Here is a 23,966-nt window from a genome sequence, read left to right on the forward strand (position 1 = left end):
TATATTGTTGTTGTTATGTGCCATCTAGTCAGTTCCAACTCACAGTGACCCTGTATAGGGTTTCCAAACATAGTTATATGCCTACTATTAATATAGATAATTAATATATATATTTATATATACACTCATATATAATGAAGTCCTGGTGTCACACTGTGGTATAAAGCAATGGACCACAAGTTCAGTTTGAACCACTAGTTTGGGGGTTTAAAATTACCAGCCACTCTTTGGAAACCCTATACAGTGGCTATGAGTCAGAACTGACTTGACAGCACTTAGTAACAACAATATATATAATAATATATATAAACATACATTATAAAATACCTACAATGTGGATTTCAACTGCTGACCTTGTGGTTAGCAGTCAATGCTTATCCTTAGTACCATACATTACGTCACAGTACATTAAGTAACTTGTTGAAGACGTCACAGTTAAAAGGTAGTGACACTGGTTTTTGACTCCAGGAATTTTGACTGCAGACCCTAAGCATAAGAGAATTTATTTCAACGTTTGAAATGGGGCTTAACATGATCTCCTAATCCTAACAATGATTTGTTGTTGTTAAGTGCCATTGAGTTGATTCTGACCCATAGTGACCCTGTATAGGGTTTCCAAGGAGCAGCTGGTGAGCCTGAACCACCGACCTTGCAGTTCAAGCGACTTTGTAGTCTGATGCATTAGCCCACAGGCCACACCAGGATAGGATCCAGAAAATTAACATTTCATCTGAAAACAAATGTCATCTTTATAAATCAAGCACATTATGGCATAATGGTAAAATAATAAATTGGCTTCTATAAAATTAATTTTATCTTTACTTTTAGGTTGCCATTTGTTCCATTTCTGTTACTTCATTCACACTGTTACAGAACATTTTCAATCTTGTTTCAAATATGATATTTTTATATTTTAGCTTACTTTTCAAATAATTTATCAGTCTGTGGGCAGAGAAAAATGATAACTTTTAGCTTCTACCTTACTATTTGCAACCCCTCTCAGTAACTCATCAAAATAATTCCCTAATTTTAAAATCTCAGATTCTACTGAAACTCATCAATCCTCAGAAACCCTATACAGGGTTGCTATAAGTAGGAACTGACTCAACAGCACTTAACAACCACCACCCATTCCATCAACTTTTCAATTCTGTTTTCCAGTAACATTCAATTCCTAAAACATGAAACTCAAACTTTTTTTTTCCTACATGGATCACCATGGCCTCCTCCACTTAACAAAGAATCACATGAATTTGTCTTATAGTTTGTAGTCATGTACTATAAGGATTATATATATATATTTCTCATCTCACCCTACCCCACCCCTACACCTTCTCCATCCAATCTTTTCTTTGGCTTTTCACTGGCTAGTGCTTCCGAGCTGGCCTGCCTTGACTCATGTAGCTCCTCCTCCTATATATACTGGGTAAAAACTTTTATCATCATTTTAAAGAATGTCAGCACTCTTTCTGTGAAGAACAGAACAAGAAGAAATCCACTTGACTCTAATACTTTCAAGATTCCTAAGAGTCCAGAATTAATTTTTCACCTTTCTATAAGTATTTATCTCCAGGGACATCCAGACAAAAGGTAAGGTACAACTATACTTTTAATAATTTGCTTGTATTTTATCAATCTAATCTTCTAAACAGATTTACTTTGACCACACCACAAGTATTCAAACACATTTATTTAAAACCAAGAAGTTTCTTAAGTTTAATTTCAGAGGAAAAAAAGCAATTGCTTTATTGTTTTTTCACAACTACATTTTAAAATCAACTTCTAAGGTAACTTCTGAAATAACTCACTGCTTATTTCTTTTCTTGGGAATTAGAGAGTTATTATATTCACATATAAACATTACATACTAAATTATGTTTCTCTTTGAACAGTACAAATTTATATATTGTTATGAGACTATTCTTACTTCGTGTAGTATTTTAGAGCTGAATCATTTCCTTTTTATCAAAAAGGGTGACTAGCACTTAAGAACAAGGCAAAAAGAATTTCCCTTTAAATATTTAAACTACTCACTCTAAAAATAATCTATTCAAGAATGATTTATACCCCACCTAATCCTTTAAACTGAGAAACAAGACTAGCAATTTAAACAAATTATTAATGCTTTCATTTCTTTTTAAAGAAAATTACCATGATTTTAATGAAATATTATTGCATGGATGAGAACTATTGTGTAAACTTGGTTTTGATTTCACTGATTTAGAATCTTTAGAGTTTATATGCTAGATTCAGATATTATGTTTGTTTTTTGTTTTTTTAATTTTCAAAGCCTTACCAGCACTCACCTTAAAACAGGGTCATTCATAAATACACTTAATTACTAGTAACGGTAAGAAACAAATTCCTCACATTAATTATGTTCATTTCAAATAGCTAAGGATTTATCATTTCAGAGTTGATCTTTAGAAATATTACAAAATAGTTATGTTGTTTTAAAAGACTTCAACAAGTACGTATCAGGTTTACTTTATATCAATACTTCTTTTAGCTAAAAGTGTAGCCCCATCAACTTTATAATGATGGCAAAAAATGTAATTCTTTGCATCTCCAAAATTGAAAGGTTTATCATTATGTTACCTTAAAAAATGAGAGTAGCCTAAATAAGGATATTATCATTTATACCAACCACTTAACTAAGAAAAGAATTAATCATGGTAAATGCCTAGATTTTGTAACAATTCAGAATGTCAAATACTGTATCCGGACATGAAAGCTAAGACTGCAGTTATAGGATTTTTTTGTGTCTAATTTTCTCTATAAAAATGGGTTTTAGTTGTCACTCTTATATTTTAAAAAGTTAATTGAGCAGAAATAAGTACTGCAAGTTAAAGGTGTCTAAGACAGCACTGTCCAACAGAATTTTCTGTGATGACGAAAAGGTACTATATCTGCATTATCTAATCTGGTAGCCATTAGTCACACGTGACTATTCAGTATTTGAAATGTGGCTATAGTGACCAAGGAATTGATTTTGTAGGGTAAGTACTGGACTGCTAACCACAGGGTGGGTGGTTCAAACTCACCAGCCACTCCTTGAAAACCCTGTACAGGGTTGCTATGAGTTGGAATTATGTCAATTTATATAGTAGTGCTGTGGGTTAATGCGCTGGACTGCAAAGTCACTTTGAACTGCAAGGTCGGTGGTTCAAGCTCATCAGTTGCTACTTGGAAACCATATATACAGGGTTGATATGGGTTGGAACTGACTCAACAACACTTAACAACAACAACAATATATAGGCAGTGACTACATGTCTCAAGTTTTGATATTTTTTTCATTTATAAATACTTTGTGTTTCTGTTGTTAAGTGCTGTGGAGTTGGTTCCAACTCATAGGGTTTCTAAGGAGTGGTTGATGAGTTTTAACCACTGACCTTGTGGTTAGCAGTCTAGTGTATATCCTACAGTGCCACACCAGGAATTTGGATATGGGGGAAAAAATGGCTTCTTCAACCACAACAATAAGGAAAAATGAGAACAGCAGAGAATAATAGGAATGATTATTGTTCTAATATGAACCTTATCTCTGCCATCTTAAAAACCTGAGTCTTGTTGTACATATGGAACATAGGTCATTCCTTAAGTCTATATAATTTCAGTAAAACAGCAATGATAAATACTGTCCTAAAAGGGCAACTGGTCATGGTGGTGTGCTGTGGAGTCATTTCCAACTTACAGTGGCCCTGCATAGGGTTTCTGAAGCTGTAAATCTTTATGGAAGCAGAAAGTCTCATCTTTTTCCCACAGAATAAAAAGTCAATTAAGCATTATTTAAGTTATGTGTGTGTGTGTGTACGTATTAGTTTTATCAGTACCTGATCTATTAGTTTCAATCAATGCAAAACTGAGCTGCACTTAGTTTCCTGTCCTTGATGTTTATGGAATTCTCTGGTTATAGTGTGATAATGAACTGTGAAAGACAATGTTTCTTTTCTTTCAACTAAATAATTTTTACTAAAACATAGGTAAATACATTTATAAAGGCTATTAAAGCCAAAATGTGGGAAAGCAGAAAACTTACATTAAGGAATTTAGATTTTATCAGTAGATAATGAAGGTTTCTGGAAAAAAAAAAGGAAAAGTAGTTGATATCTCTTAAGAATGTAATTACTATGTGTTGGGCTTTGTTTAGAAGCCTTGGTGGTGTAACCATTAAGTGTTTTAATATATACATATATAAAAAAAGTCAAAAAAGTAAATCATTTATATGTTTACAAGCAAAAATAAGTAAACATTATGGTATAAGGATGCTACAAGAATTCCATAGTTACATCTTTCTTTAAATTGTTTAGGAAAAGTTTATGGCAAGAAAAAAACTTGAAGTGCTATAAAGAATCAGAGACGATTCAAAAAGGATGTTCCAAGAAAAATATGAAACCTGAAAAGATAATCCAAGGTTTATGTTTAGCTGATAAATGATACATTCCTGAGAAGAAAGTGGATTCATTTTAGCAGTAAGAAAAGGAGAAAATAACATCACTGAGGACTTTAGAAACTACATCATTGAGGACTTTAGAAACTAATTCTATTCTTATGTCCAGGTCTTTAGATGACTCTTTCAAATATACATATTAGAAAATCAAAAGGATTTTTAAACCTGGTTGTTTTGAAGTCTCTCAGAGCAGTTGAGATGTATTCAGATAAATGTTTTTCCATGAGTGCTACTCTGATCCAGGCTCTGCCCTAAAAAGAAGAAAGAATCAAATATTGGGAGAAGAATAAAACGGAAGTTAAAATATTGTTCCCACTGTGCTATTTAAAACCAGACATTTTAACATGCAAACAAATAAATCAATAAAAAATATATCTGATAAGAAAATATTTAAGAAGATAATCCTAGGTAAATATCAATTATATACAGTGTATCTTTTGTTTCTCTGAAGGCGCTGGGTACAGCATGTCAGAAGTATGTTCTGTCCTCTGAAGATAAAGAACCATTAATTTTAGATTACTTGAGTTGGAGACCTCTTTTGAATCATATTATATGGAGTCTAAAATCAAATGATAATTAAAATGAGTCCTATAATATTAATAAAAATAATCACGCTAATATCACTTAAGAGAATTTCCCATAGTATCCTTTCAGAGGAGGTTTTACATAACAAGGAATCCCAAAAGTCATGATTTGTTATGTACCCAAATCATGAATTAGTGAATTTGTTACCCATAGGCAACTCTAAAAGATGTTACCAAATATTCAAGGCAAAACAAAAAACAAAACAAGTCAGTATATTCTAGCACAAAATCATAAAGAGACAATTTCTATTCAATGAAAATAATTTAATTCTACTGGAATGAGATAATATCATTCAATTCTTGTTGTTTTGTTGTTAAGTGCCATCGAGATGATTCTCACTCATAGCGACCCTGTACAGGATCTCCAAGGAGCAGCTGGTGGGTTTGAACCACCAATCTTGTGGTTTGCAGTTCAGTGCTTATTCTACAGTGTCACACCAACAGGATTACTTAGACATTTAAAAAAATAATTCAAAGCATTCATCTAGAATTTTTATTTAGAATGAAAAATTACAAATGATCATATTTGTAGTAAGAATTCTAATTCAATTTTATTTTCATGCAAACCCTTTCACAAATCTCCAGAAAATCCATGAAGATTGAATGTATAGAAGTTGGAAACACTGCAATGGTAGATGAGAATTACAGTGACAATAATTAACACATAGGCGTCCTGGTATGGTGCTATAGGATAAGCACTAGACTGCTAATCTCAAGGTTGCTAGCTCAAACACACTAGCAGCTCCTCAGAAACCTGCAATAGAAGCTCTATAAGTCAGGAACAACTCCATGGTACTTAACAATCAATATATAAGGAACCTTGGTGGTGCAATGAGTTATGGGTAGCGTTGTTCATCCAAAAGGTAGGTAATTCAAACCCATTAGCCCCTGCAAGAGAAAGAGATGAGTCTATCTGCACTTGTAAACTATTTTATATTTATGGAAACCCATTAGCCCCTCCTCCAGAAAGAGATGACACTATGTGCACTTGTAAACATTTATAGTTATGGAAACCCTATGGAGCAGTTCTACTCTGCTCTATAGGGTCATTATGAGTCAGCAAACCAAAGCCATTGCCATGAATCCTGACTCATAGCTACCCCATACAGGGGTTCCGAGACTATAAATCTCTACAGGAGCAGACAGCCTTACCTTCTGCCACGCAAAGGCTGGTACTTTTAACCATCAACATTACGGTCAGCAGTCAATGCCTAAACAAATCAATATATATGACAGACAACTACAAGTAAAGAAAAAAGTATTCTTTACAAGTCTACAACTACACTTAATTTACTAAACTCCTGGATCCATATCAAACTCACTGCTATAAAGTTGATTCCTACTCATAGCATCCTACATAGAGTTTCTGACACTGTAAATCTTTAGGGAGCAGAAAGCCTCATCTTTCTCCTGCTTAGTAGCTGGTGGGTTTGAACTGCCAACCTTGCAGTTAGCAGTCCACTCCTTATCCTATAGCACCACTAGGGCTCCCAACTATTAGACTGTGGTTGTTGTTGTTAAGAGTCATTGAGTCGGTTCCAACTCCTAGTAGAGGGTTTCTGAGGAGCAGTTTATGTGTTTGAACAACAGACACTGGTTAACAGTCCAGTGTTTATCCAACAGCACCACACCAGGACTCCCAAGTCATGGATGGAAGGGGTCAATCTATGCAGATGCAAACATCTGTCGGACTATAAGCAAAAGTCCTGCTTGGGAAGCAAAAGAATTACTTGGGTTTAGTTAGCATGTCATGGATTCCTGATACAGTGCTGTAGGATAAGCACTCGTCTACAATGATGGTTTGAACCACAAGGTCCGCAGTTTAAAATCACCTAGCCGCTCCTCAGAAACTTTATACAGGGTCGCTATCAGTCAGAACCAACTCAATGGTATTTAACAACAACAGTTAATAAGTCAGTCAATTTGCCTGCCAATCTAAACTTCCCATTGTAGCTTGACCTGTGCTTAGTCTACTGTTGCTGCAAAAGGAGAAAGAAAGCTTAGGAGAACCTACAATTAGCTGACTAGAACAGAGGAGGGAAGAGGCAGGCAACATCTTAAAATTCTTTCTTGAAATTTCATCTGAAAGATATAGTGACTAGTAAGCTGACAGCAGGTGCTTGAATCAAAGGCCACATATTCACTGCTGCAGAAACATAGAAAGTTGCTCTACAGAGTAAGTTGTACACAGGAGACTGTGCTGTTGCTAGATAAGAAATGCAGGGAAAGTCCTGCTTCCTGATTCATTAGTTTCAATCCATGCACAACTGCGCTGCACTTAGGTTCCTGTCCTTGATGTTTAAGGAATTCTCTTATATTGTGATAATGAATTGTGCTAATTTTATAACAGGTTTCTTTTCTTTCAGCTAAGTAACTTTTACTAAAACCATAGATAAACAGTTTTATAAAGGCTACTAAAACCACAATGTGGAAAAGTTGAAAACTTACATTAAGGAATTTAGATTTTTATCAGTAGATAATGGAGGCTTCTAAAAAAAACAAAACAAAAAGAAAATGCTATCAACAGTTCTTAAGAATGTAATTAATATTAAATACATTCTTAAGAATGTAATTAATAGTCTTGGTAGTGCAACAGTTAAGTGCTTGGCTGCTAACTCAAAGGTCAACGATTTGAACCCACCAGTGGATCTTCAGGAAAAAAGAGTTGGCAATCTGCTCCTATAAAGATTACAGTCAAGGAAACCCTATGGGACAGTTGTACTCTATCCTATGTTGTTGTTGATAGGGTTTTCAAGGAGCAGCTGGTCAATTTGAACCACCAACCTCGCCATTCAAACAGACCTTGCAGTCCAGTGCATTATCCCACTGCGCCACACCAGGACTCCTGCACATACCAGGACTCCACTATCCTTCAGGGTCACTAAAAATCAAAAGACTACAAGGCATACACTAACAAGTCCTGTTTTTAAGAACTTTAGAGTTTGGGAAAGAGGCTCAACTACTGGGTTAATGCACTGGACTGCAAAGTTGCTTTGAACCACAAGGTCGGCGGTTCAAGCTCACCAGCTGTTCCTCAGAAAGTTTTTACAGGGTTGCTAAGGGTGGGAACTGACTCAGTGGCACTCAACAACAATAACCCTATTTGAGGGTAGTGAGTTACATGCTGGGTTGCTAACTGGAAAGTCAGCAGTTTGAGTTCAGCATGCACTCCGTAGAAGAAAAATAAGGCTTTCTGCTCCCATAAAGATTTACATCCTTGGAAATCCTATACAAGGTCAGAAATAACTCCATGAATTGGAAATGACTCCATGGAACACCACCACCACCACTCATAAATTAAGCAAAGAAAGGGAATGATCTGCATTTCATGATTTTGTCCTAGAAAGACAAACCATTAGATCTTCCATAGTGAGTGGCAAGTTTATAAAAAAAAAGGAATTTAAGGGATTTAGCAGTACTAGGTATGGCACTAGGTAGAATAAGCACTGGACTGCTAACCACAAGGTTGATATTTTTCAAACCCACCAGCTGTTCCTAGGAAAACCTATACAGGGTCACTATGAGTTGGACCCGACTAATTGACAGTTAACAACAAAGTGGTACTAGGACACAGACAATCTTGACTAAATCAGCTCAACTAAAGAATTTAAAGAATATGTCTATACTGAATTAGTCATCGCTACACAGTGCATACAAGGAGCTCTGGTAGCGTAGTGGTTATGAATCAGGCTGCGAACCTTAAGGTCAGCAGTTCGAAACTACCAGCCGCTCCACGGGAGAAAGATGAGGCTTTCTACTCCCATAAAGATTTACACCCTCGGAAACCCTGTACAGGGTCGCTATGGGTCGGACCCGACTCGACGGCACTTAACAACAACAACAACACAGTGCATACATGTCTTCCATTGCTTAAAATGCCATGGTTGTACCTTAAAATGTAATCAGAGAACCTATCCCCTTACACAGGTTTAAAAATGAAGATCCGTTTTGACACCAACTGAACTGAGTTGTACATTATTTACCAGGTATGTTTGGTACTTCTGTTTTGATACATGATACACGTAAGGACTAGCTAAAAGTGCTATATATGCTAATAGTCCCTCAAGATACAGCTCTATGGCTCAATAAACTTTTATTTTAAGAATTTATGTTTAATCCCTCAATCCTGATGCTTGGTATGTGTGGTCACTGAGCAGATTAAGTATCTTACTCTTTCCACTGAAATAAATAAAGATAGAGTTGATCTTTTCCTAACGACATTTCCTAGCATGACAAGGGAAGTAAGTCTTAGATATCTCTTTCACCACTGAATGGAATTTGTTTGATGCTTGAACAAAATAAATGCAGGACTTAGATTATGATTGTTCTATGGTATTTTAATACTCAACCATGGTTCTTTTCAGAGTAAACATTAACTCTCTGCTGGGCATCATCTTGTTATGCAGGGACTAGTCTCAGAAGGCTCATTAAAAGAGGTGGTCAGTTAGAGTTCTGGGTTTCTTGGACCCACCCAGGCCCAAATGCTACATTCCTATTATTTCTTCTCAATCACCTATTTTTATTTTGAGGAATGATAATTCCATAAATGTATTATATCATTTATTAAGCATTTATAATACTGTTTGTAATGTTAGTTTTGCTAACTTTTTATTCAAAAACGAAATAAATAAATAAATAAATAAGTACCACCTGGGGTACTTTCTATTTTTCTAGACTTGATTCACTCAAACTACAGCAAGTCTTTGAATCTTAACCAAAATAAAATGTTTCTATTCCTTGAAGTGTTCTTTAAAGCAACAATCCAAAACAAACCCACTGCTATCAAGTAGCAGATAGCCTCAACTTTCTTCTGTGGAGCAGCTCATAGCCCAAACACCTAACCTATAGCACCACCAGCAATAGTTCAACTAGTACAGAAAGTCTGCCTTGAAGGAGCCTTGGTTACAGAATCGGTTAAGTCTTAGACTATTAACCACAAAGTCGGCAGTACAAACCTACCTGCCCTTCTACAGGAAAAAGATACAGCTGTTTACTCCCATTAATATTTAGTCTAGGAAACATGAAGTAACAGCTCTGCTCTGACCTGCAGGTTGATACGAATCAGAATAGACTCAATGACAGTAGGCTTTTTTCTTTTCTTGGTTTTGGTCTGCCTTGAGCATAGAGTTCTTTTAAAAAACTATATATGATAAAGCTGACAACAGCAACTGAAAAGAGTATATAGAAAACTTAAGGGGCAGTGAATTTATGTTAATGGGGAAGGAAAAGTTAGGAAGAAGAGGGTGAGAAGGGTTACACTACTGAAAGAATGTAATCAGTGTCACTGAAGTTAACATGTAGAATTTGTTGAACTGTGTATGTTTTGCTTTGTATACTCTTAGTAACAATAATTTTTTAAAAATCTTAGTAAGTAGTAATTTCTTAAAGGTTAGTTGGATCTCTAGTCATATCAAATAATGTTTTAGATTATATTAAATGCTTTGGTCTGCCTTGCTTTGAATGGATCTTTTACCTGAGCATGGTTCTGGAATTTTATGCATTGATAACTGGAAAATATTTTTTCATTGAGTTATGCAAGTCTACCAAATGCTGACTCATTTCATTAAAAAAAAAACAAAAACAAAAACAAAGAAAATACATTTGCTAGTATTAACACCATCATTATAAAAAATTATTAAATATTGGAAAGTTTATCAAATTTATGGTGATGGACATGTTTCCTAAAATTCTATTTTTCACTTGAAAGTTTTAATTTTACTTTTGTAAACAATATCAGTTGTTTTCTATGAAATAACAAGTTCACTTAGATCATTTTAATTTGAGAAAATGCCTGCCAAGTGCCTAAGTCTAAAAAACTATAGTTTGCAGGTTGCTCTTTCAAGTAAAAATGGTGCTACATGAAAAAAGTAGCTACATCAGCTCACAACTCAAGCTACAGCATGAGTATTTTTCCTCTAGACTACTATTATACTTTATTCAATATGTAGCAAGAATAGTTCATATATACTTCCTATGAGTAACTCAGAATATTAAGAGGACAGGAACTCAAGAGTTGAGATTTAATAAAATTAGTGCTTACTGCACTAGCAACAGATATTCTTAGGTGAGAATAGTTTTTTCTTAAATTCTATGTATGGTACGAAAGAACTCAATGACAACTTGTGTAGTTTGATGCCACTACCTTCAATCATTCTAAGATATAAGCAAATTTATCCATTATTGCTTTTATATTAGCACTGCAAATAGAAAAATAGCACATCACAGAGAAAAAGGCAAATAACATCTTGTAATTATCATGAAAATAGTCTGACCCCATCATTCTGTAGGACACTGACTGAGAACCACTAGCTTAGATAATTCAAGAAATGTGGACTCTTCAGAGAACATGGAATGTTTTATTGTGCTACTTAAAAAAAGGAAATTCATAGTGACTAGCCTCATACTTTCCTTGTAACCATAAGGCCATCAGTGAAAATTCAAGAGCATTCTTAAATAACTACATGTAAATGTGTGTATGGGGGGAAATGGAATCTTTGCAAAAGCCTCTAAAAGTTGTTAAATTTGGTCAGGTTCTTAAGCCCAACAATGAAAAGGAAACAGAAATACTTTACATAGCAAAGAGTTCAGATATTTTCTAATGATATGCATTGTATATTACTAGAAATTTATTACCTTGGCTCTAGAGGAATTGACATTTTCCATATTTTCAATGCTGCAGATACAATTCTGTGAGACTTTCCGGCAAGCCACTCTAATATAATCCCAGAAGCTTCGAGGACTTTCATAACCAAACCAGGTTATTTGACCTTCAGGAGACAAATTGTAATGCAAAATAAAAGTAAAAGAAAAGCAAGACTAGAAAATTCAAAATTCAAGAACAATGTAATTATGGGATGGGGGGAAAATGGCAACCAACAGTTCTAGCAGAAAGGGAGTACCTGGTATGGTGCTGTAAAATAATCATTGGACTGCTAAGCAAAAGGCTGACAGTTCAAACTTACCAGTCATTCCTTGGAAACTCTATCCAGGGTCACTATGAATCAGAGCCAACTCTATGATATTTTAACAACAACGACAAGTAGACAGGGAACCTGTTGTGTCAAAAGGCCTTAAATCTAGTCTTATTTTGACTTTTGTTGTACTTTAAGCAATTTATTTCACAGAGCTATTATAGTTTTCTAAACAATAAAATTTAAAAAATGAAATAAAAAGGGGGGGCTAGACTCTAAAATATATTTTGCACTTTAATATCCTATTATTCTAATATAGTTTCTAAGATCACACAGAAAACTTCCTTTTGGCTTTAAATAATATTAATTTAAATGTCATCAGGGAATGCTGGTATGGTGCTATAGGATAAGCACTGGATTTCTAATCGCAAGGTGTGGTGGAAAAGAACTCAATGACAACTTGCATAGTTTGATGCCACTACCTTCAATCATTCTAAGATACAGGCAAATTTATTCATTATTGCTTTTAAATTAGCACTGCAAACAGCAAAACAGCACATCACAAAATAGCATATCACAGGGAAATGAGAACCACCTTAAAACTTTCAAACCTACCAGTTACTCCTTACAAACCCTATATAGGGTCTCTAGGAGTTGGAATGGACTCTACCACACTTAACAACAATAGCAGTTGCACTTCACATAGCAAAACAGAAAAAAATAACACAACTCTGGTTTTCCTCTTCACTGGGATACTTCAAAGAAATGAAGCAATGTGTGATCTAGCTTATAAGTAAATATAAATAATTATAATTCTACATTTACTGATCATTTATCTTCTTTTATTCCACATTTACCTTCTATCCAACCATTCTAGTCTATCAGGCATAAAGCTCTCTTCTGTCATTCATGTGTTCCTGTCTAATCACCAACCTATGAAAAATTCTTCAAGCATTTACTAGTCTAATTTTCAGATTTGGGTAACTATTTTATCTGTTCATGACCAAATGTTCTATTGTTTGCATCTTTTTTTCTTATTAATTTTTCTAGGCAGGACCCTACATGAGAATCACTTTTTACTCATTCTATACTTTGAATCATTTTGTACTTTAGCAGGGAAATGAGAACATTCTTCAGTTTTCTGGAATGACTACTCTTACTTGGAGAAATTGTTTAATCTTAATATAGAAAGACTGTCATTTTATATTTTCAAATATGGACTTTTTCATTTTGAATTATTTATTTATTTAAAATCTTCCTTCCCCAGACATAACATCTCCAACAACATCAAAACCTGTTCTTGACAGTAATCATTATTTCAGAAACAATGTTTAGTAGAATATTTGACTGCTTTCTAGCATGGCAGTCCATTAGAATAACTGGGATGCTTTTTAAAAAATACTCATGCCTAGGTTCTAGTACATATTAAACAAATAAAAACTTCTAAGGGCCTAGACATAAATAGTTTTTAAAAGGTTCCTCCTGTTGTTTCTGATTTATTTATGGTTAATCAACCAGTAGGAACTCTACATATAATGGTTGTGATTGCTAAGTACTGTTGCTTTGCTTCCGAATCATAGTGACCCTGTACTGGTTTTCCAAAAAGTAGCTCATGGGTTTGAACAGTCAACCTTGTGATTACCAGTCCAGTGCTTATTCTACAGTACCATAGCAGTAGGCAACTCCTATTCACCATTCAGAATAGTTTAAAGGCCATGTACTCTATTAAGTCATCCCTGAACCTCACAGTGGGTTACTTCCTTCCTATAGGCTGCCATTGTGCTCTGTTTACTTTATCCCTATGAAAGCACTTACTAGATATTATTATAATTATTATCTGTTTACTTAACTGTCTCACATACTCCATAGTAAGATAAATGAGGCAAGGATTGTATCTTGTCTTTAAATCAATCCCCAGCACGTGACATGGTGTCTGACTCATTGCAGGTATTCCATAAATATTTTTCCTGAACAAATGAATTGGTAAATTGAGACAAAGCAGATCATCTTAATTGCAATATATATAAAAACTTGAAGTTTGCCTATAAACTCAATCAGATCATTTTAAAATAACAACTGCAATGGTAATCTGGTATTAAGATGCCTATATTCTAGGTTACAAATACCAAGAATGAGTCAATTTTTTTTTTCACATTATTCACTTAGAAATTATTTGAAATTATTTCCCAAATCCAGTCTTTGCCTATATCAATCATTCTAAATTCACTTACCCAAAGCATTTTAAATCTCAATGAATTTTCCTTGCTTTCTATTATTTGTGATTCCTCTACAATTTCACAATGGATACTATAGCTGCAAGCCCACTCTCAACAAACAACACGTGTATCTGAGAGAACTAAACACGTACAGGCATCTTAAAGAAAGAGAGCATCATGACGTTTCTGTAGAGATTTTAAATTTCTCCCTATTTGGGAACCTGACAAGCAGCCAAGAAGAAAGGTAAGGCATAGACTACTCATGACCAGCGATGTCTTTGTGAGGAAACAGACCGGGTCCTGGCACTTCTGAATAGGCATGCTTTTCTAAAATACTATTTTAAAACTTCTCATAAGTTTCACATGCTTGAGGAAAATAATTTCTTATACGTTTAAATGACTGCTACAGGAAAATACAACCCTGTTTTAGAGGCGAAGAAAATGTATTTTTAAAAAACGTTAAATCCAGACTTAGTTCAAACAAAGAATCAATGGGCACAAAATTCTAGTGACCCATGCTATTGATAAATTGTGGTATCTACAAGATTCCCAAATTACAAACTGAGTTATCTGACAAATTAATAAAAAGGTGCTATCATCATGGCTTGCAAGACTTTTAATAAACCAGTAATATCTTCACAATACATTTATCTGCGTGGCATACTAGATGTGAGGATGACTTGATTCCTTCTGTTTTATTATCTCTTATTTGTGCATCATTCTCAAAGAAAAGTTCTTAATTTAAGAAATTGAACTTTTCAGGTTCAGAAGATACTACACTTTGTGCCCTCAAGTCGGTTTCGACTCATAGTGACCCTGTTTAGGGATTCCGAGGAGTGGCTGGTAAATTTGAACTGCCGACCCTGTGGTTCAAACTGAACTTAGGGTCCAGTTTTTCCCCACAGTGCCACACCAAGACTTCCTAAAGACCCACAGTCATTCTAAAAATACTCTTCTAAATTCTTTAAGTTAGATAGCTATTCACATCTTTCAAAATGTCTGAGTTTTCCTAATGGCTAGAATAAACTCTTTTAAGAAGAGGAACTAGGTTTTCAAAGTGATTTTTTACTAAGTAGTGGCTAAGAAACAACTATCAGAATATAATATAAAATATAAATGGATCTTTTAGGTAACTTCCTCTCTCAACTCTTTGGGATAGTGCTTAAAGATGTATATGGTGGTGATATGCCATGGAGTAGGTTCCAACTCATTCTGATCCTGTAGTAAATGAAAAACTAGCCTTACAAACTGAAGTTCTATTAGTGTTGCATTACCTACTACCAATATCAAAGTTTATTACCTTCAAGTTGCTATTTATCTGGACAAGTAGCAAACGACAGGATGGTCCCCATAAACTTAAATAAACTGCTTTTATACCACTGCAAAAGTTTTCAGATACTTAAATTGGTTATAAGTAGATTTGTTGTTGCTACTATAATATCTGGATACTTAACTTTTAGCTGTATATTTGGTGGCAGCAGTTCTAAATTTCCTTAAACTAATTTATGAAAGCCAGTTTGGTACTTTCTACTATCTTTTAACTAAACAGAACAATTTCTTATTTCTATAACAGGTCAAAATCTTTTTATTTTTTTTAATTTTTTTAAGGACTTACTCATTGAAGTTTAATTTATTAAACAATCCAATTTTGAAGGCAAAGTTATGACCTTGAGTAATTGTATGAAATTTCACATTAACGTCTTTAAAGAAAGAGAAACACTTAACATACTTACAGAATAACTTAAATACACTTTAAACTAAATCTGAAGATATCAATGTCTAGAATAGATACTGACCTATACTCAGTACAACTATATCAAGTAAATTACTTGGCAAGTATGAATAATAGTTATATCATGTGTAAAATAAAATAATTATTTTTTATTACTGATAATTAATGTCCTATTTTACTGGTAAAGAATTTACACAAATATAAACATCTAAAACATGCACCTATTCCATAAAAATTAGTCAATTTTCAGTCTTGCAAAAAAGATTAAGGTGACTAGATTAATAAAAATTATGAAAATTAAATTTGACCTAATAGACTTTTGATCCCTTAAGTAATTGAATTATCTTTCCAACAAGAGTACAAAGTTTATTTCTCCAACAGAAGTATTAATAGAAGTCTTAATGTACTAGAATTAGAGTATTGAAGGCTGAAGTCTATACAGAAATCTATGCACAAATGTTTAGTCCTGAGGAAATAAAGTACAATTTGTTTCAATAATGATAAAATATAAGTAGCAAAGATAAAATAAAAACAACTGTTAAAAATGATTACTTATGAGAATTAGAATTGAAGAAACTAAGAATTTTATACTTTACTTTCTATCCTATGTCCTTTTGTAATTAAAAAAAAAAAGTGACAATGTAGTTATTTTCTAACAAAAAATAAAATAAAGGTTAGAACATAAAGTTTTAAGAACAGAGACCTAGTAGTATTTTGCATATAGCAGGAACTCAATACAATTGTTTTGAATAGATGAATAAATACAGGCACACTGCCTAGAAGAAATCTAAGGAATATATTCCTACTAATGGTTCTGAGATGGTGCTGTGGGTTAATGCGCTGGACTGCAGGTTCATTTGAACCGCAAGGTCGGCAGTTCAAGCTCACCAGCCACTCTTCAGAAACCCTAGACAGAGTCACCACGGGTCAGAACCGACTTGACTGCACTCGACAACAACAATGGTTTAAGAAAGTTAAAGCATATTTAATGCTGATAATTCCCATTTCTGTTTTACTGAGTGACTTTGATAAATTCACACGGCTTCCCTAAGTCCAGTTTGAATGTAAGATAGTTATTACTATGAAACATTTAGAGAATCGAGGCTATTCCAATAAATCTTGTATCACTGGATTCTGGCAAAATGTAAATAACATAGCTATGCATGATTAATACAAAATTAATTAAAGCCTTGTAACAGTAGATATATGAAGGCAACACATGGGAAAGAAAGGAGAATAAACAGTTTATTATATTATGTGAGTTTACAACATGGTTTTAATTTTTAATTAGCATTAGTATACTTGCCCTCTAGATTAAAAACAAACCAAACTAAAAGTTTTGCAAAACCCATGCAATGTACTAAAAAAGATCACTTAACTGATACAGCCCTCCCCAGTAAGTCAATTCCATGCTCCCGCGCAGCTCAGTGGCGGGAGGCAACACCAGCATAGAGTACCTTGAAGAGGTATTTGGAGATGAGCCAGCCATCTGCAACTTTGGGAAATCTCTTTGAAAAAATAAACAACAACAAAACACACAGATATTTAAGAAGCCTGCAACCAAGTTTAAAATTCCAAATTGAGTAATCCAAATCAGGTGGCTATGTATAATCTAGAAGCCGTAAACACTACTTTTACGTAATAGATACGATGAACTCAATAAAGATGAAGATGATCTACACTGAGCAAATGAATCATGCTCCTCCTAAGTCTGTTCTACTGGAGAGGCTAAGGTGTCTAGATCACAGAAATCAGCGAGCTTCAACTGTTCCCGGCTTTCACCAACATCCTTCTTCCCTGAATGTAATAAAACTGATGATGATGACATAAAAGTTAAAAGGATCAAAAGCTAGATGGGATTTTGGGATTTGCTAGCTTTACACCTTAGAATTTACAAAGCTGACGAGGAAATTAACTCATTTTTGAATTATATTGCCAGAGGTTTTTAAATTTTAAAATACTCAGATTTACTGCTAACTTTTCTAAAATTATAAACAAATCTATTTTGAAACAATATATTCTTTTTGCTTAAAAAGGATTATCATTTATATACTTTTTTACTTAATGATGAGAACAGCTCTCAGACTGCAAGTAAAATACTGTTCAGTTTAACCAAAACGGACTAAAATGTCTACTCTATGAAAAATATGTTTTTAATTGCTAACATTTCCAGTTACTTTTTAACAATTGCCATCTGAGAAAGTACTAAAAATATATGCTATATTGTTTGGTAATTGCTAGTATAATTAAGTAGGAAAACTCTAAGGTAAAATTTCTGAAGTCATATTCCTAACAAATGAGTGACATTTCCTCCCGTCAAAAGCAAACACTGAAACCTCCAATGGAACATGGTCCCCCCCCACGTCTCCAAAAACAACAAAGGAAAAAGCCTCCAGGAGTCAGTAACGTTGTGTGAAAATGAACAGGAGGAGTTATATACTTGTACAGTTGTACAATTGGTAACATCTGTGTCTCTACTAGTCACTCTATCCTTCTATACCATTTAACTGTTTTGAACAAGCATTAAATTTAGAAACACATATTCAAAAGGATCTATCCTAGCTGAAGTCCATATTACAACATAATGTACAGCTGCACTACCCAAAACTACAACAAACAAAATGAAAATTTCTCAACATTGAACTGCTAGCAGGAATTGAATGTTTATCATGCAAAATGGAAGAACATTAATTCTTAATACTTAAACTACTATCTTCTGTGTTGAAAACAATGTTCTTTATCTAATCCATGTCCTTTAAATAAAACTTAGCAAAGCTTTATTCACAGAAATCATATTTCAGGATAAATTATTTCAAAAAAATATATACCAAATAAGACACAACATAACCAGATATATGCCATAACAATCCCTTACACAGAATAAAAAACAATGAATTTACTATAAAAGATTCATAGAGTGGAAAACAACGGATTGAGTGTAAGTCTATGTACTGGCTTATAGTCTGATAGTTGATCTTGGCTATGAAACACTATGGAAAATAAAAACATTTTCATTTATTTGTAGGCATTAATTGCTTTAATCATAATTTAGTATCTTCCTTTACACTTTAGACCACTAATAATCAGAAAAGCCCTGGTGACAATGTAGGATAAGTAGTGGATGGTTAACCACAAGGTTGGCGGTTCAAACCCACCAGCCACTCTGAGTCAAAGATAAGATGTCCTTTTCCCATAAAGATTTATAGCGGGTTGCTATGAGTCAGATTCAACTCAGTGGCAGCTGAGTTTGGGTTTGTTTTTTTTAAGTCTTCTGATAATTCACTAGACTTCAAATTGCCTGTAGTTAAATTTCAACAACTTTCATCTTACAGATGGAAAACTGAGGCCCAGGGAATGCCTGCCTAAGCCCAACATAACTCTCTCCTGAAGACTCACAAATATCTAGTCTTTTGGCTGTGAACAGGATCTGACAGATGGAGGGGTCCATTAATTGGTTTTCCTGTCTATTGGTTAAGAGTTCTCACTGACACCTCAAAAGTAAGAAAGAAGAGAAATGAGAATGGGGCAGTCTAAGGTGAATATTGCCAGTTTATAAGCTAAATCTTTGATATAGTTGGTCCCCTACTTGCCAGTTGGTGTTGTTAAGTGCTTTCAAGTAGGCTCTGACTCATAGTGCCCTGTATAGGGTTTTAGAAGTGGCTGATGGGTATGAACTGCCAGTTAGTGCAGTCCAGTGTTTATCCTATAGCATCACGAAGGACTCCCCACCTGTTCCAACCCATTTGGTGGGTGCACTTACCCCACCAAACCCCAAATTGCTCACATTATTTCAAAGTGGTCCAAAGAGTATGTATTTGTAGAAAAAGTTATTATCTGTAATCAAAAGCAAACCTTTGCTGTAAAAATATATAAAGAGAAAGAGAAAAATTATCATATAAATAGCTTAGAAAAGCATACAAGAAAAGATCAAATAAACCAGTATAAGGCAATGTTTTGTTCAAGAACAAAATTCAATCAAACGTACCATTATAATCACTTACTATATATTAGAATAGGAATTATTAGTTTTTTTATTTTAGCCAAAGGAAGAAACCCCCGAGATGTAATAACAGAATGTTTAATTATACCAAAGGTAGAGCATTTCTGACCAAAACACATATGCAATTTTAAAAAAATAAATTATTGAAAATAAATGCAACCCTTATCACTGTCTTATCACTATGTCAAAACTGAACCTCATACAGAAAAGATTAATGGCCAGATTACTGACAGAAAGTTTTACTGCTATGGTAATAAGATAGAAGAAAACTCTAACTCTTATTCTGTCATATTTCTCATGTTAGCCTTGTTTTCACTCTAGCTTTCTATAATTTCTATTTCTTTCATAGTTGTGCTACATTATCACAATTGATATAATTTAGTAAATGGTAACAATTACATTGAAGATTAAATATATTCACCCATGCTGTATTTATTATAAGGAGCTCTGGTAGCATAGTGGTTACGAATCGGGCTGCTAACCTCAAGCCTAGCAGTTTGAAACTACCAGCCATTCCACGGGAGAAAGATGAGGCTTTCTACTCCCGTAAAGATTGACAGCCTTGGAAACCCTGTACAGGGTCACAATGAGTCAGAACCGACTCCACGGCACATAACAACAACAACATATTTATAGCATATATTTTCCTAATAAAGTTACAAGTTTCATGCATTTATTTTTAAATAGGCCAAGATGGACTACTGAAAAGACCCCTAGATCAATTGATTTGTACACTTACAAAATTGATTATGAATTATCAAGTAGGAATTAAGACTTATCACAAGTTTTTGGTTGTGGCACTGTAAGAGAAGCTCTGGACTGCTAACTGCAAGGTTGGTAGTTCAAACCCACTAGCTGCTCCTCAGACACTCTATACAGGGTTGCTATGAATTGGAACCGACTTGACGGCACTTAACAACAATACCAGATACAGCATACTCTGTTTTGTCACAAATTGTATTACTATAAGTCCTTATCTGAAAATATGACTCTTCAGCCATACACTTACATATAAGAGAAAAATCATTCAATGAAACATTTATTGTTATAACATGCACTGTAATTAGGCTAGCAATGTAACAGAATTATCTTCTTTATTATGTGGTCATTTTTCTTTTTTTAACAGGTTCTAAAATTAAATTTTAAACTCATATATGACTTATCTTAAAATTCAAAATGTTTGCTTCAAAGTGCCATTTGTGGGTAGATAGAAACAAATGTAGTTTATTCATTAATTCAACAATTTAAAAAGCACTGCATATCTAAAACATGCAAATCTTTGGAAGCCTAAAAATCATATTACTTTAAAGGTAAGATATACAGAAAAAATTTAATAGTTTAACAAATTTAAATAGTGAAAACTATTAAAGGAGAGAAATTAAAGTAACAATTTGCATAAATGAAAATGTTTTAATTTATGGGTAATGAGCATAAAAGAACTATAGTGTTAAATAATATCAAATTATTAGTTCTGAAATTTAATTCAGTTTCCTATAAAACACCCACAAAACTATAAGGTTTATTTAATAGTTTAGAGTAAAAATAAAGTATATGTACAAGTATACAAATTAGGCACTCAAAATCCTAATTAATATATACCAGCTAACAGTTAATCACATTGTATATTAAAGAAAATTACACAGTAGGGTAGGAAGTTAACAATAGATTTTTACTATAGTTACTTGCAGTGATTTTATTTTTCGTAAGAAAAACAAAACGTAATACCACAAATTTACAAAAAATTCTGAAAAGGGAAGTTTATTAAAATAATGAAATTAGAAAGTTATAGGAACTAAAGCTGTCATAAAGCTCTCAAAAGTGAACAAATTGTAATCATTTTCCTTTTCTATAAAATTAAAATATTTAATCCTTTATAATTAGCATTATTTAAGTATTTAAAATGTTTAACGCTACTGTCTAATTTATACAGTGTTATTGTTGTTTTTATGTGCCATGGAGTCAGTTCCGACCCATAACGACCCTGTACAGGGTTTCCGAGGCTGCAAATCTTTACTGGAGCAGAAAGCCACATCTTTCTCCCGCGAACAGCTGGTAGTTTTGAACTGCTGACATTGAGGTTAGCAGCCCAATTCCTAGCATAGTGGTTATAAGTCGGGCTGCGAACCTCAAGGTCAACAGTTCGAAACTACCAGCTGTTCCGCGGGAGAAAGATGAGGCTTTCTGCTTCCGTAAAGATTTACAGCCTTGGAAACCCTGTACAGGGTCGCTATGGGTTGGAACTGACTCCACGGCACATAACCACCACCGCCACAATACTACCATTTATATAGTTGTTGTTGCTGTTGTCAAGTGCCGTTGAGTCGATTCCGACTCATATCAACTGTTAACCCCCAAAAAATAAATAAAAAAGCAACTTTCCATTACTGAAAATAAAATATGTTCTGGAAATTACAAAGAGATATTGTGACTTGTTCGGAACCAACTCAACAGCACTTAACAACAATACAGTTTTATTACTTTGAACATATTGTAAGAATGGATCAGTTCCTTGAGAAGCACAGCATGTTTGGAAAAGCGGAGGGTCAGAGAAAAAGAGGAATACCCCACAAGATATTTTGACACAGTGGCAGCTACAATGGGCTGAAACATAACAATTGTAAAGATGGCACAGGACCGGGCAGTGTTTCATACTGTAGTAAACAGGACCACCGATTCGAGGGCACTGATAACAACAATAACAACAGCTTTATGTTTGAACCTCTCCATCAATTTATGAGAAGTAGGGAGTCCTGGTGTTGTGCTATGGGTTAATGCGCTGGACTGAAAAGTCAGTCTGAACCATAGTCTGTGTTCAAGCTCACCGGTTGCTCCTTGGAAACCCTATACAGGGTCGCTATGGGTCGGAACCAACTTGATGGCACTTAACAACAACAACAACAATTTACAGAAATTTGGTGGCACAGTGGTTAATCACTGAGCCGCTAACTAAAAGGTCAGCAGTTCGAACCCACTAGTTGCTCCACAGGGAAAATATGTGTCAATTTGTTTTAGTAAAGCTTTATTGCTGTTGTTAGAGAACATGAAGTAGGTTCCAAGTCATAGTGACCCTACACACAGCACAAGAAAACACTGCCTAGTCTTGAGTCATCCTCACAAAAATTATAGTCTTGGAAACACTATGAGTTAAAATCAACTCAACAAGAGATTTTTGTTATTTATAATATTGAAGAACACTGAGAAGAATTAAGAAGTAATAGTCTTAATTACTTATGGAAGTTATGGTTAAAATCTTAAAATGAAGAAGAATAAGAAATGATGAGGGCTACAAATGTTAAGAGTAAATAAAGTATAGGAATATGATACTGATTGAAAAGATAAAGAAAGAATATGAAAATGTGATACTTAAGTTTTTCCAGTTACTAAAGAGAAAAGATGTCACTTTGAGGAATAAAGTAGGTCTGATCCAAGTCATGGCATTTTCAGTCACCTCACATGCATGTGAAAACTGGACAATGAATAACGGAGATCAGAGACGACTAGATGCATTTGAATTATGGTGTTTGTTAAGAATATTAATTTAGCTAAGAATAATAATTCATAATGAAAGTACCAGGAACTGCCAGTAGAACAAACAAATCTGTACTGGAAAAAGTACAGCCAGGCTCACCTTAAAAACAAGGATGATGAGACTTAGTCTCATATACTTTGGACATATTATCAGGAGGGAACAGTTCCTGGAGAAGGGCATAATGATTGGTAAAGTAGAGGGTCAGCAAAAAGAGGAAGGCTCCCCAATGAGAGAGATTAACGCAGTGGCAGCAACATTTCGTTCTGTTGTGCAAAGGGTTGCCATGAGTTAGAGCAGACACCAGAGCATCTAACAACAACCTTTCTCTCCATTATTGGTTAAGACTCCAGGACTGTCTGTTTGTATATCTATTCATAGTAGTAAACTATTTATGACTCAAAGAACCTTCAGTTTACTATAAAATATCAATAAAAAGGTCAATTGTACTACATATGCAATTTAAGACACTAACCCCAATTTCCCATGGTACATACAACCCTAATTATTTCAAGCATTACTTCTGATGATTAGGCTTTTCTGA

At 34.2% G+C, this 23,966-nt stretch overlaps 1 protein-coding gene across 3 annotated transcripts in view; it reads right to left on the reverse strand.

Annotated features, from left to right (window-relative positions):
- Positions 1 to 23,966, reverse strand: part of RUNDC3B (RUN domain containing 3B) — a 183,363-nt gene that overhangs the window by 103,197 nt on the left and 56,200 nt on the right. For 2 of the 3 annotated variants that reach the window (XM_006834325.1, XM_006834324.1), the window contains exons 3-4: positions 11,671 to 11,804; positions 4,619 to 4,704 (exon numbers count right to left, since the gene is read on the reverse strand). In XM_006834325.1, coding sequence (XP_006834388.1) covers positions 4,619 to 4,704; positions 11,671 to 11,804 — 220 coding nt within the window. Of the gene's footprint in view, positions 1 to 4,618; positions 4,705 to 11,670; positions 11,805 to 17,353; positions 17,405 to 23,966 lie in introns of all 3 variants that reach the window. The other variant, XM_006834323.1, reaches the window with a different exon arrangement.

Source organism: Chrysochloris asiatica, unplaced genomic scaffold, assembly GCF_000296735.1.
Source record: "Chrysochloris asiatica unplaced genomic scaffold, ChrAsi1.0 scaffold00010, whole genome shotgun sequence".
NCBI classification, from domain to species: domain Eukaryota; kingdom Metazoa; phylum Chordata; class Mammalia; order Afrosoricida; family Chrysochloridae; genus Chrysochloris; species Chrysochloris asiatica.